At 45.3% G+C, this 14049-nt stretch overlaps 1 protein-coding gene across 1 annotated transcript in view; it reads left to right on the top strand.

The window, feature by feature from the left end:
- Window positions 1–14049, top strand: part of TSPAN7 (tetraspanin 7) — a 137341-nt gene that overhangs the window by 98999 nt on the left and 24293 nt on the right. Inside the window, exon 2 of the mRNA XM_067722589.1 lies at window positions 12680–12868. Within this exon, the coding sequence (XP_067578690.1) occupies window positions 12680–12868 (189 nt within the window). The remainder of the gene's footprint in view (window positions 1–12679; window positions 12869–14049) is intronic.

Genomic DNA, 14049 nt, shown 5'->3' with positions numbered 1-14049 from the left:
TTGAGAAATCCAGCTTGCGTCCGTGCCAGAAACCAAGGCGGTGGTTGAGGGCTAGGGCCTTGAGTACCTCTTCTGCCGCTTAGTGGTGATGACCTCAGGCAAGTTTCGTAGGCTGATTAGGAGGATAGAGCTAGACAAAGCATTAAAGCACTTAGCATCGTGCCTAGCACATAGCAAGTGCCCCCTGCCCCCGCCCCCTGCCGTAGTACATTTTTTAAAAGAGAGAAAAATCTTGCTGGTATAAGCACTGCTCATTCTCTCAACTCCTAACCATCAATTATAGACCTCATGGAGTTACAGGATGTTAGAGCTTCGAATTACGTTTCCATTAGCGGTGATGGATTAGACGGAACTATTCCATCCTTTCGCATTTAGTCCCCCTTGTGGTCAGAAGCAGACACTTTATGAAGCAATGTGCTGGATAAGAAGCGAATTGGCCAAAGACTAGGTTTTTATCTCCGTGCAACTGCCTGGGCCTTGCAAGAGTCAGGTCCACCATTTGGCTTCCTTAGTGCAGCGCTGGTGCTGATGGATCTCATGGCCTCTGAAGCTCACCCTTGCTCACCTGCCTGTCATCTGGTCCTCAGTCACTTAACGACTATTTACTGAGCATCTACTATGAGTGGGCATTTGTCTTGGCTCTGGGGCTACATCAGTAAAACAGGCCAAATTCTCCACCTCGCAGAGTTCACATTCATTTTGGGGAGACAGACTAAGAAAGTAAATTAAGGGACTTCCCTGGAGGTCCAACAGTTAAGACTCCATGCTTCCACTACAGGGGGACATGGGTTTGATCCCTGGTCAGGGAACTAAGATCCCGCATGCCACGTGTTGCAGCCAAAAAAAAGGAAAGTAAATTAAATAGTGTTCGAAGGTGATAAGTGCAGTGGAGGAAAATAAAGCAGGGAAGGGAGGGAGTAAGGAATGCTGCAGGGGCAGGGTTCAAGTTTTAAAGAGGGTCGTCAGGGAAGGGCCCATGGAGGAGCAGAGACTTGAAGAAATGAGAGATCTTTGAAGTCCGGGCAGAGGGAAGAGCAAGTGCAAAGTCCCTGAGGCAGAAACCAGGCCAAGAGTGGTTGCGGGGCTGCAAAGAGGCCTGTGAGGCTGGAGCCTGGTAAGCATGAGGGGAGCCAGTGGAGGGCCCATGAGAGGAACTAGCAAGGGATGCAGGTCAAGTAGGGCCTTGCAGGCCAGCGCGAGAACATTGGCTTTGGTCTGAAAGAGGGAATGTGTGGAAGAGTTTTGAGCAAAGGAGTACTAATATTGGACATATGTTTGAACAGATCGCCCTGACTGCTGGGTTGAGAAGAGAGCATGGGGTCAAAGGTGGAGGCAGAGAGAGATGACAAAGATGGCGGCTTAGCCTGAGTAATAGTGGTAGAGATGGCAAAGTGTCTTCTTTGTGCTTTTCTGAAATGACTTTTGTTTTTGTTTTTGTTTATTTGGCCAAGAACATGTGTTACCTAAAGTTAATGTTTTCCCCCACAATACCCTGCCAATATTAGACTTCCGAAGTTTCCCTGTGTTTCTTATTTGGTGGCAGTATCACATATGTGTGCAGTGTAGATATTTGAATGTTGAAAGTTAATTGAATCGCTAATAGAAGTGGGCTTTTCCCCCCCATAAATCGTCTCAGGAGAAAGTTAGGACCACTGAAAGGACAACACCATCTCACTGTTCATGTAAGAATCTTGTTATCAAATACTGCATGCACGTTTCTTCCACAGATTATTTTTTTACTCATTTAATAATAGGTCCTCTGGCATGATGTCTTATCAGCTCCAATTTCACCTGCAAAGAGGCATGAGTCCCTCCAAACACCCCACCCCCTCATCCCCCATCAACACGCAGCCAGACAGAGCACCGGCTTTCAGGGATTTCTTCACCGTCTGAGTTCCAGCTTCTGTTTCCTTTACACACGTATGTATAAGGTATATGTATATATGTAGGTGTTTTGAAGATGATGATCCCATACAGAAATTATGCAAAGAACGTTTTCCCTTTTGAAAATAATGGAACTCCCAGAGCTAAATCTGTTCAACAACATAATCCTGAGAGACATGTGCTGCTCTGTCAGACTGGCATTCCAGGTCATGTTTATGGAGTCATTGTTAGGACTGGTTCATCCAGGTTCATTCCCATGCAGTAACTCCCAAGGCCACGGCCACTGTAAGGGAGCTGGCTTTAAAGAAGCGATCACCACTCAGGTCCATCGTGCGTCTACTGAGCTCCCACTGTGTGCTCACCCTAGGCACAGTGACTGGCCTTCAAATTAAAAATTGGGGCTCATAGTCAGACAAGCGCTGATTCTACTTAAATAGGCGTCAGGACAGAATGTCTGAATGACATTTTGCCTGGGAAAATCAGGCACAGGATGTGGGTGAGGCTTTGGTGGAGACAAAGGAAGTAAAGGACCTTATTTCCTCCCACAAGACCCTTCAAATCTTGATGGACACACAGTTAACAATACAGGGCAAGATAAACGCGTGGTCAGCACAGACTGTCTGTCAACACGCGTCAGTAATAGAGTTGTACCTCTTGTTTATAAGCTTACCCTGACTTGAACTTCTCTTAAAATATCTTTTCTTATTAACGTGGAATTATTTATTTATTTATTTATTTGTGTTATGCGGGCCTCTCACTGCTGTGGCCTCTCCCGTTGCGGAGCACAGGCTCCGGACGCGCAGGCTCAGCGGCCATGGCTCACGGGCCCAGCCGCTCTGTGGCATGTGGGATCTTCCCGGACCGGGGCACGAACCCGTGTCCCCTGCATCTGCAGGCGGACTCTCAACCACTACGCCACCAGGGAAGCCCATTAGCGTGGAATTTGATCCATCTTTTCAGAGCGCTGATCCAGTCTCAGGTCATCTGAGGAATGGAAGTAAGGGAAGTGGTTTCTCCCCACAGCTCTTCCTTCAGTTAGTCAGCCCCTGTTAGGGAGGCTAAGGCTTGGGGCTCCGGCCACTCATCCGCCTTTGTGTGTGTGAACTGGTCCAGTGCTTTTAAATATGAGTGAGCTCAACTTGGGGGTTCCACGGAAGAGGCGTGCCATAGAGGGAATCCCCCAAACATTGAGCTTCTCTCACTTTAGCCACTACAGCCGATCCTGATTTCTAAGTACATAAATCTCCTTGTAAGTGGCTTTGCTGGCCCCAGTTCCTAATAGGCGTTCACCTTTATGCCGTCTATTTAAATATCTGGGTCATCAGTGAAACCAGAGGTGTGAACTACATCCAGACAGTCTTAACCTCTGCTTTGCTCACTTCTTCGTTTTACACATTCCTGGAGACCAGGAGTCAGAGTAAGACGCTTTCTACCAGTGTAAATCAAAACCTAAGTCCCGTTCCAAACATTTTCAAGGAGAACTCAACAATACTTACAAATGAAAAGCAATGCCAAGAGGCGCAGGAAAAGCTGCCCTTAAAATTTCTCCCTGATATAATACAGAATGTTCTCAATGTGCTAATAAACATGGTGGGATTTTTTTTTTTTTAATTCTGGGGCCTTTCTTTAGGGATTTGTTTAAGAGGGAGGAGACCTAAAGTCCAGAATCTTTTAGAATAATATTCAGGAAATGTGAAACGAATTCAGGGCTGCCCATTCTCTCTCATTTCCTAGTGGGATAGTCAGAGGCCCTGATAACATGTTTGGAAATTTCCTGTGACCCTTTGTTGAATAATGGAATTAAGTATAAGGTGGAGCCGCTTAGGCTGCATTTGAAGGGGTTGCGTTTTTCAAGTGGTCTGTCACTTTGATAAAGTGGTCTGTATTATGATTTTAGCAGCTGCGCAGCCCTGATTTTCTGTGATAGGCCTATTTCAGATGTCTCTACAGTGTTCAGACCCAGTTTTTAATTCAGAAAGTACTGTCACCATATTGATCCATTTCCATCACTTCCTGGGCCTCTAGGACATTAGAGGTGATTTGGTCTCCAGCCAGCCACCTGCACGAGCCACTCCCCAGCTCGACTCCCCCAGGCTGAGCACAAAGCCCAGCCAGCACTGGCCCCTGGTAAAAGCTATTGACCAGTGTGGTCTGCACCCTAGCTAACAGCTGGGCTTGATCTTGGCCCCTCTGAGGACCTCTGGGCAGCTCAAAGAAACATGTAAAACTTTAGCTGGGAAGGACTCCTGCAGACATCACTGGGGTCAGTCCAGTCATTTCACAGATGAAGAACTAAGGCAACATGACTGGTTCAAGATGGTAGAGGCATATTTAAGACATCTGGGAGAAGGAAGCATTGTTTGCTGGACTGACAACATTCCTGCAGCCATTTCCTATGAAATGATCAGCTGCTTCACTACACAAGTGAAGGAAGAACCTTTGATGAGTCCACAGCCAGAGCTGGAATTCCTGACTTTTCATGTTGCTGTTCAAATCCCTTTTCATATTTCACAAGCATCTCTGATCTGTAAGACAATCTGCACTTCAGACCCTGGCTATATGGTCACTGATAAAATCCAAATAGAACCTAGCATTTGTGACACATCACTCCAGACTCATGACCTAGCTCCTGGAACTTGAATTCTATGAATTGGCTATAGGATGAAATGACATTTAAACACAAAATCTCAGCAGGCTTTACTGGGTACATAACTAAAGAGTGCCATGTCTGCTCATGGGCGCACCTGGGGTCAGGGAACTGTGCTGGTGTTTTGTTTCCCTTTGTTTTCTCTTTAGAGGAGAAAAAAGTATCTTTCTTCCATGTCTTCCACCTCTTCTATTAGCTGCTACCTTCACAGGTGTGTCCACTCTGTTCTGTGTCTCCTCACTGTTCCCGTCTTCCAGCATTGTCCTCCCGCATTGTAGTGCCCACCTGCCTCAAGCTATAGCCCTCATCCTTCCCACTGTTCTCTGCTTCCGCTTCCTGAGACCCGGTCCTCCCTTGCTGTCACTTCTGGCCTCAGCCCTCGCCTGCAGCTCAGACTTGCTCCCGAACTCCAGTCCCACATCCACAACTGCCTTCTGAACCTGTTACCTCTCTGGCTTTTTCTTGCCTCAAACACAACAGAAAACAGAACCTGGACCAGATGGTCTTTGGGTTTCCCGTTGGTTCTCAAACTCAGTTTTAAGAAGTCAGCATTTAAGAGCATCTCAATACTCTCTCTTCCTCTTCTCAACTTCCCTAAATCTTTTTAATACCACTAACCTCCCCACCATGGAATGTGTGTCCTCTTCTGCACATATACACATGCACCCACGCACATACAGACATAAAAATGACAGAGCAAAGGGGTTGAATTGGCTAACATACTTGCCTAGAAAGAAACAGCGCAAAGCATATGTCTTACTGCTCTTAAGATGACAGTGTCATCTTCATATAAAAAGTAAAGCTTGTTGATATGCCAGTGAACTTATGTATTTTTAGATGTCTGGGTACAAGTACAATGCATGACCCCCTTTCTCTTTCCCAGCAAGCACTTGTCACCTTGGAAAGCTGGCAGAACAGTGGTCTCGAGTCCAGAAATGAGCTGACTTTCCTATTCCCACTGCTGACAGTTTGTCGGTCACAGGGAGGACCTAATAAACTTCCCGGTGCTTATTTGCCCAATGGCACATGTATAAATATATTTCAGAGGGAATAAGCATGTCAAGTTTGAAATTCAGATTTGTTCTATCAGAATGTCATTGCTGGAGGAAGCACTGGAAATCAGGTTTTTCCACCTCCTGATCTTACTGAAGGGGGAACTGAAGCCCAGAAAGGTTAGGTGATCTGCCCAAAGTCACACAGCTTATTAATGACAAAACTACAACTGAAACGCTGGTATTCTAGCCCCCAGCCCAGAGCTCTTCCATTCACCTGCCTTTTAAATATGCTGAATCCCTTTCTGCCACTCATCTGGAGTGAGTTCTCAAGCCCACTGAAAAACCCCAATAAATCCTGGTTCTTAGTCTATTTTAAAACATTAAGCGTTTACACAAACAATTCATAATAAAATCGTAAGTTGTAACTATGACAGATTCACACTGTTACTTCTTCAAGTTTAAAGAGAAGACCATGAGATTATGGAAGCTGCTGATTTCTCTACCTTCTGGTTGCTTTATCCATCTCTCTAAAATCAGGTCAGAACACTGCAAAGACTGGCTCTCCCCTGCCGTCACCTCAGCACACACGCTCCTGTAAGAACGAGCTGAAAGCATAGTCTGTCAGCTACTTTTCCTCTTAAAATCTAACTTCCAAGGGCCTGTATTTTAATTATTGATGATGTGTATAGAGTTTCTGTGTCAGGCATTTTTTTCCTGAGTTATAGAATCATCTGGAATGGGGGAAGAACATTTCTCAATATCTCGGTGTAGTTGCCGAGAGTGAATTAACCTGTAAACCTCTAGGATAATTGAATTGTAGCTTTCACCTAAAATGGCTATCTAGCTGAGATTCCTGCCTACAGTTTTTTCTGCATGTTCCTTTCAGCTGGTTTTAGATCCTGTGTTTTCTATCCCATATAACTTCTTAGGGAAGAGTGCCTCTTCTAGATAGCTTGTGCTTCTATAATTCGATTTTCTGTAATCTTTGTTTTCCCTTAGTTTCACAATACATGGCTCATGAGCCCCTCTTTCTACATGAACGTCTGCATATTATCCTAATGATGCCACAGATTCCTATTCAGTATATTATGTAGTTAAAGAAAAAAATATATGTGGGCTTTATTCTGTCAGACCCAAACCTGGCACAGCATTTCATGGGCACAAGAGGAGCGGCTACAGTTTAATCAGAAGGTCTGTGGTCTGAGTGCACTCCCACATTTTCTTGTGGGCTCAAGAAAATGCCTCTGGGGAATGGATAAAGAAGATGTGGTACATATATACAATGGAATATTACTGAGCTATAAAAAGGAATGAAATAATGCCATTTGCAGCAACATGGATGGACCTAGAGATTGTCATACTGAGTGAAGTCAGAGAGAGAAAGACAAATATTATATGATATCACTTACATGTGGAATCTTAAAAAAGGCTACAGAGTCAGTGGTTTATCCTACAATCAGATAAGCTGCTGTCTATTAACACATTTTCAAGTCTTTGGACTAAGAGATTGGTTCAAGATGGAGTAGAAGGACGTGGTCTCACTGCCTCTTGCGAGAGCACCGGAACCACAACCAACTGCTGAACAGTCATCGAAAGGAAGACACTGGAACTCACCAAAAAAGATACCCCACATCCAAAAACAAAGGAGAAGCCACAATGAGTTGGTAGGAGGGGCGCAATCACAATAACATCAAATCCCAAATAAGTGACTGGAGAACACTTATACCACAGAAGTGCACCCACTGGAGTGAAGGTTCTGAGACTCCCATCAGGCTTCCCAACCTGGGGGTCTGGCAATGGGAGGAGGAATTCCCAGAGAATCAGACTTTGAAGGCTAGCGGGATTTGATGCAGGACTTCGACAGGACTTGGGGAAACAGAGACTCCACTCTTGGAGGGCACACACAAAGTAGTGTGTGCATCAGGACCCAGGGGAAGGAGCAGTGACCCCATATATTTCGAGCTGTGTTGCAAGCATGCAGAAAATGTCAAGCCACCATGAGATGCTGGGAGTTAACAGAGACCAAGAGACTTAGCCTGGCTGCTGCTGGTGGGCGCCAGGCCTGCCCTCCTGGCTTGTGGCTGAGGCGGGAGCCTGTAAGGTGGCAGGGCCTTCACCAGGCCGCTTGCGTGGTTTACCTACGGGCTCTGATCTGTCCCTTCCTTGGCCACACTATTGGCTGCTTGCTAATTGGTTCTTCTGAGAAGGAAGCAAAACTTCCCTGAGAAAGCCAAAATCGGTGACACACTGCTTGATTTCGGAATTTGAGGTCTCTGAAGATCTGAGACGCAAAATTGCTTTGGCGAGCTCTGAACCCACTCATTCATTGCACCCCAGAGCAGAAGAGAGAGGTGAAGAGAACCTGTCCTTTACTTTGCACTCTGTGGGTACTCATCGAGGCCTGTGTAGGGGTGAGTGTTGCTGTGTGTGTTAACAGGAACCAAGAAAAAAAATCCTGCAGACCACAATGAATTTGTCTTTGGCTTGTCTTTGTATGTTTCTTATCCTTGGTAAGAAGCATTATTATAGTGGGAAAATGTGAATAAGTACTTGTTTATTGCGTTTTGTGGCTCTTCAGCCCTTTGCTTGTAGTTTTTTTCCTCCAACTGCCTGGCAGTTTCTTCCAAGACTCACCCCGAGTCCACCACCAGTACCACCACAAAATATGGCTTTCCTCACTTCAGGGTGCACTGCGGCCCAACCTCTTCCTCCATTGTCTGTTTATTTTCTTCTCCTTTCTCCTTAGCACTGTTATTTCCCCCAGATTATGATGCCTGCTCAGATGGGCATTCTACCATTTCCTCAGAGATGTCCAGAGGGTATATAGCAGGTGGATGGCTAACATGAAACTTCTCCCCCTTTAACTCTACAATCAGATGCTGGTTCATTCATGCGGCAGACATGTACTGGGCATTGACTGTACACAGAGCCCAGAGCTCCTGCTTTTGAGGGGCTCACAGTCCTGGACGTGCATGGGAGGGGGATGGGTTACAGCATGATGATGGCATATTTCCAAGTAAGTTCTGTTTAAGGAGGCTGGGAGGAGGGCGTCCAGGGTACCCTAAGAGTTTAGGATGCAGACAGGTAGTGATAGGAAGGGTAAGTGTTCTAGGTCAGAGGATCATCACGAGCAAAGGTTGAGAAGCAGTCAAGTACAGGAAGCGCACAGAGGACGACTCCGTTTTCCTGGAAGTACATAGAGTTGACAAAGACTAGTGAGGAAGATGAGGCTAAAGACGTGGGTCTGGGCTGTGCAGAAGGACTTGCCTCTGGAGTTCAGGCTTCCAAACACAGAGCTGGCCCATCAGGAATGTTTGAGTAGAAGAAGAGCAACATTGGAGAAGGACTTTCCTCTCTGGCTGGTTTTTAGATTCCTGGCACACAGGTGCTAGAAGAGGCTGGTCTATCCCAGTCTCTACCTCATTCAGAGGAGGAGTTCCTTAGAGGATGTCTGAGTTGGTCAAGGTCAAAACATTGGGTGGCTTTTTCCCCAAGCAATATGGTGCCCACAATGTTATGTTTGTTTGCACCCACTGGCAATCTTTAAGAGGCACCCTTGGAGGTCTGCAAAAATAGTCTTTTTGCAAAAAAAAAAAAAAAAAAAAAGAATATTTGTGTAATTTACATTATATGAACGTTCCAACAAGTTGATATCATAGGCTTTGTACTTTCCATGAGGAGAGGTTTTATACACAAAGCAATGACTGCATTTGCAGAAATTACTTTTTGAAAGAAAAGGAATAAAAACGTTAATATTGTTTGCCTTAAAAGCAGGATTTGTGTTAACTTTGACATACTGCCTATAATCTTTGTTAGGGTAGTAAGCGAACTTCATGAAATCACTGGTGACAGAAATATAATATCGGACTCTTATACTTGGTGAGTAATAGACACTTTCATTAAAGCCATTGTGTTCCCAGGGAGATCACCTTGGTGCTTTGTGACCACCTAGAGGGGTGGGATAGGGAGGGTGGGAGGGAGGGAGACGCAAGAGGGAAGAGATATGGGAACATATGTATATATATAACTGATTCACTTTGTTATAAAGCAGAAACTAACACACCATTGTAAAGCAATTATACTCCAATAAAGATGTAAAAAAAAAAAAAGCCATTGTGTTCCAATAATGACTGACACTAATATAGAATGCAGCTACTCAGTGTATGTCTGAAAGGTTACTGAATCTTTGGGGGCAATCATATGAAATTGCAAGTGTCTGGATGAGACATATTCGGCCTAAACAATGAGTAGTTTAACTGAATTTTTTGGTTTTGTTCAGTACACTGACATTGTAATATTTACACCTTTAGGCAGTTAATGCCAGAGAGGGAAGTAGGGGAGAAAGATTCTCTTTGGTTTCATGTTAAGTTACCTCTCAGTATTTACCTGATGGAGAAGTTTTGTAAGTATCTGGCATGTGAAAGACCCTGTTTTATAAAATAGAGGTCTAAGACCCAGAGGAATGAAATGTATTTGTCAATGAATATTAAGCCTTTACTCTGTGCCCGGCACTGTGCTAAGCGTTGAGTAATAAAAGATAGCTCAAGCGCTGTCCCTTCCACCTAATGTTCACTGCATTCTTACCCCTAATGAGTAGAGAGTTGAATCTTAAATTTTGATTTTAGTGGAGGAAAAGCATTTTGTTTCCATTTGGAGGAGTATGGCAGAGGTGTTCAAGGAAGGTACTTTCTTTAGCAACCACCAGGTGTCAGTACAGGACTTGGAACTCTTGGCAACAAATGCATTCTTGGTTTTCCTAACTCGCTAAGGCCGTGCCCATTTTGACTTTTCAAAGGCGGTAGACCGCCACTGGGCCACTTTCTCCCAAATATTAGTGTCAAACACTTTCTCCTCAAGACTGCATCACATTCCTTCACCTTTGCCTTATAAAAGTAGCACAAGTTCCTCGACCTTTTTCTACTTTAAAGCTTTTAATTCTGTCTTTCATGGTGATGGTTCTACAAAGTAGGGAGGCTATCGGGATGGGGGTAGGGGAGTTTCACGAAGCTCTTGTTGCTTCCACTGATCCCATCCCCCAAACCGGTGGAGCCCACTCTCGGCTGATACGGGGAAAGGTGGAGGGTCTGTTCTTTTTCCTGCACAGAGAAACAATCTGATGGTGGAGCCTGATGGCTCCAAACTGCAGAAGGAAGTGTACAGAGAGAAGCTCCTAGGCATCTCCACTGGCCCAGCCATTTGCTTCCTCTTGCAGTGGTATGTGTTCACGTACGGACATTAAGGAACAGTGTGTTTGTTGACTGACAGGGGAAACCTTGGAGAGGCGGGTATTGATTTGTGTCATACAGGTTTTCACCAGTTTCTCATCCTGCCTCCTCACTTTTTTTTTGTTTACATATATATAAATAATCATTTTCTTACATTCTCTTCCATTATTGGTTATTACAAGATAATTGAATATAGTTCCCTGTGTTATACAGTAGGTCCTTGTTGTTTATTTTATATATAGTGGTATGTATCTGTTAATCCCAAACTCCTAATTTATCCCCCATTTTCCCCTTTGGTATCATAAGTTTGCTTTCTATATCTGTCAGTCTGTTTCTGTTTTGTAAATAAGTTCATTTGTATCATCTTTAGACTCCACATATAAGTGATATCATATGATATTTGTCTTCCTCTGTCTGACTTACTTCACTCAGTATGATCATCTCTAGGTCCATCCATGTGGCTGCAAATGGCATTATTTCATTCTTTTTATGGCTGAGTAATATTCCATTGTGTACATATAACCACATCTTTATCCTTTCTTCTGTCAGTCTTTTTTATTTGCCTCCTCACTTGAATGGGCAGGCTGCACAGGGAGCTGAGGCATTTGGTGTGGGGCATCGGGGGATAGGGTGGGAGAAACTGGGGAAGGGCTTCCTTGGACATCCAAGCGTTTTTCGAGCCTCATAAGATGTCAGAAGTGGTGGCAGCTGGAGGGATGTCAGTTCGAATGAGCTGCTCAGCTGTTGGTAAACTGAGGGAGAGACGGGCTGGGGAGCTAGAGACACAAAGTCAGCCACTGGCTTCAGCAGCTAAGGCTCCTGGGGTGTGTGGCCTGCAGGGGATGGAGAGTCAGGCATGGCACGCAGTCCCAAGTCTATGCCCTGAAGTAAGGGCCCGAGTGATGCAAGGCTCTATGGGGCAGACACACTGTGGGGATTTCCTTCGGGCCAATCAGCGCGACTTGACAAATTGTAGTACAGCTAATTCCAGGCACTATTCAGATTCTGTTGTTTTATAGTGAATAAAATATTGTAAATAAGGCAGCACATCAATAGGGATTCAAAAATAGTTTCAGTATTTTGCTTTTGTAGAGACTTTCGTCATGATAGTTACAGAAGATCACCTTTTTCTTGAAAACATCACGTAGGATGTCTTTAAAATATTCCATATACACACATTACATTGAAGAGGGCGGCTGACATTCTTACTGGAGTCATGCCCAGCTCTGCGTTGAGCAGCAGCTCCCAGACCAGATCTGGGAAGGCTCTCGGACCTGTATTAGGATTGAATGATTGATTGATTAATTGAATTTATTTATTTATTTATTTATGGCTGTGTTGGGTCTTTGTTGCTGCATGCAGGCTTTCTCTAGTTGCCGCAAGCAGGGGATAATCTTCGTTGCGGTGCGCGGGCTTCTCATTGCTGTGGCTTCTCTTGTTGTGGCGCACGGGCTCTAGGCGCGCGGGCTTCAGTAGTTGTGGCACTCAGGCTCAGTAGTTGTGGCGCACGGGCTTAGTTGCTTCGCGGCATGTGGGATCTTCCCGGACCAGGGCTCGAACCCGTGTCCCCTGCATTGGTAGGAGGATTCTTAACCACTGCACCACCAGGGAAGTCCCTAGGATGTACTTTTTAAGCAGCTTTTTTTTTTTTTTAGAAGTTATTTAGTGTTGGCTTGACTTACAGTTGATATGGTCCCTGCATATGGGATTGTGTAAGGGACAGATCTAGTTGTCCAAAATCAAAGTGTCTTTACTGTGTGGTGGCTTTAGTTCATGGGCTCTGGCCTCTCCCACTGCTTCAGGAAATCCTACAGCAAGTGCCTGCTTGCTCCCGGAAACTGGAGTCGTCAGATTCCAGCCACATTGCTGTGTGTTAATTCTCACCTCTCAGCAGCAGTCTCACACTTCCCGCTCCTGCTTTTTTTCAGATCACTGGGGTGATCCTGCTGGCCGTTGGAGTCTGGGGCAAACTCACTCTGGGCACCTATATTTCCCTGATTGCCGAGAACTCCACAAATGCTCCCTATGTGCTCATCGGAACTGGCACCACTATTGTCGTGTTTGGCCTGTTTGGATGCTTTGCCACATGCCGTGGTAGCCCATGGATGCTGAAACTGGTGAGTAGGTCACAATATAATACTGCTTTCTGATTCTGTTTTGTAAAAATATAAATCACGCGAAAGCAAAGTGGCCCTTCTTGAAGCCACAGACGAGTCCTTAATAGTCATTGACTCTAATTTTAGTGCAGGCTTTTACCTAACCCACCCTTTAATCCCCTAGAGGGAGAAACAACCCCAGATACAGCGTGACACACAAAAAAATCCCGTCCTGGTCCCTCAAGGTAGATGATGACAAAGCAGTGGCCAGCGGTTCTAATAAGCCATTTATAGCCTCGTGGCAAGATGCCCTGTTCCAGTTTTGAATTCTGTCTTAGAAATCTCTTCAAGCGTGTGATGTGCAGCCGTGGTGGGTGAGGCAGCACCCCGAACATGAGCAGCCTTTCATTTCCAAGTTCCCAGTGGAGAAATACTTTTCTGCCTCCTTGAGCTGGGCTGTGCTGGGATGTGCGGGCACGCTCTCCTCTACGCCTGCACAGCCTGGCTCTGTGCAGTGGGAGTTGAGCTAAGTCAGAGCTTCCCCACTCAGCAGACACAGCAGTGATGTTTCCCAAAGGGTAAGGATAGGCTGTTGAAAGGCTGCTGCTGCAAATCTTAACTTTCTGGTAGACCAGTTGCCTAATTCTCTAGTCTCTTGCCCATGCTTTTCATTAATAAGAGTTTATGCGGAAGGCTTTCCCAGATAAAAGGCAGCAAGAGCCTCTCCTCAAAAGAAAATTTTGTTTAAAAGGATTTCTTTCTCTGAAAGGGGAGAGTAGAGATTCCCTCGGTGCTGGGTGGCCCATCCTGTCTTGTTTAGCCCTAGATTGCAGTAACCCATGACACCGTCTAGTGACAGATACGGGTGTGAGGGTGATTCACTCCAAAGGAAGCACCTTCCAAATGGGCACTGGTCAGTCTCTTTGTTGGCAACCTGATGGAGGTCGTGCTTGATTTGGCCATTTTCTGTCCTGAAGACGGTGTGGGAAGCTGATAGCCTGGCCACAGCTAAGCCTTCCAGGTTGGTGGAAAAGCCGTAGTGAGACCATATAGAGGCTCTTCTGCTGCTGTCACCTCCATTAGCACTGAGTCTACCTTCCAGTACCTCTTATAGGCGCTAGTGTTTCCTTTTGGTCTAGTGTTGTAGTTTTCAACTTTGATCTGTGCCTGAGTCACCTGGGCTTTTTAAAAACACCTGTGCC

Source organism: Pseudorca crassidens, chromosome X (genome assembly GCF_039906515.1).
Source record: "Pseudorca crassidens isolate mPseCra1 chromosome X, mPseCra1.hap1, whole genome shotgun sequence".
In the NCBI taxonomy this organism is placed as follows: domain Eukaryota; kingdom Metazoa; phylum Chordata; class Mammalia; order Artiodactyla; family Delphinidae; genus Pseudorca; species Pseudorca crassidens.
Note: the sequence above shows the minus strand (reverse complement) of the source record. Positions and strands in the feature narration are given on the sequence as shown.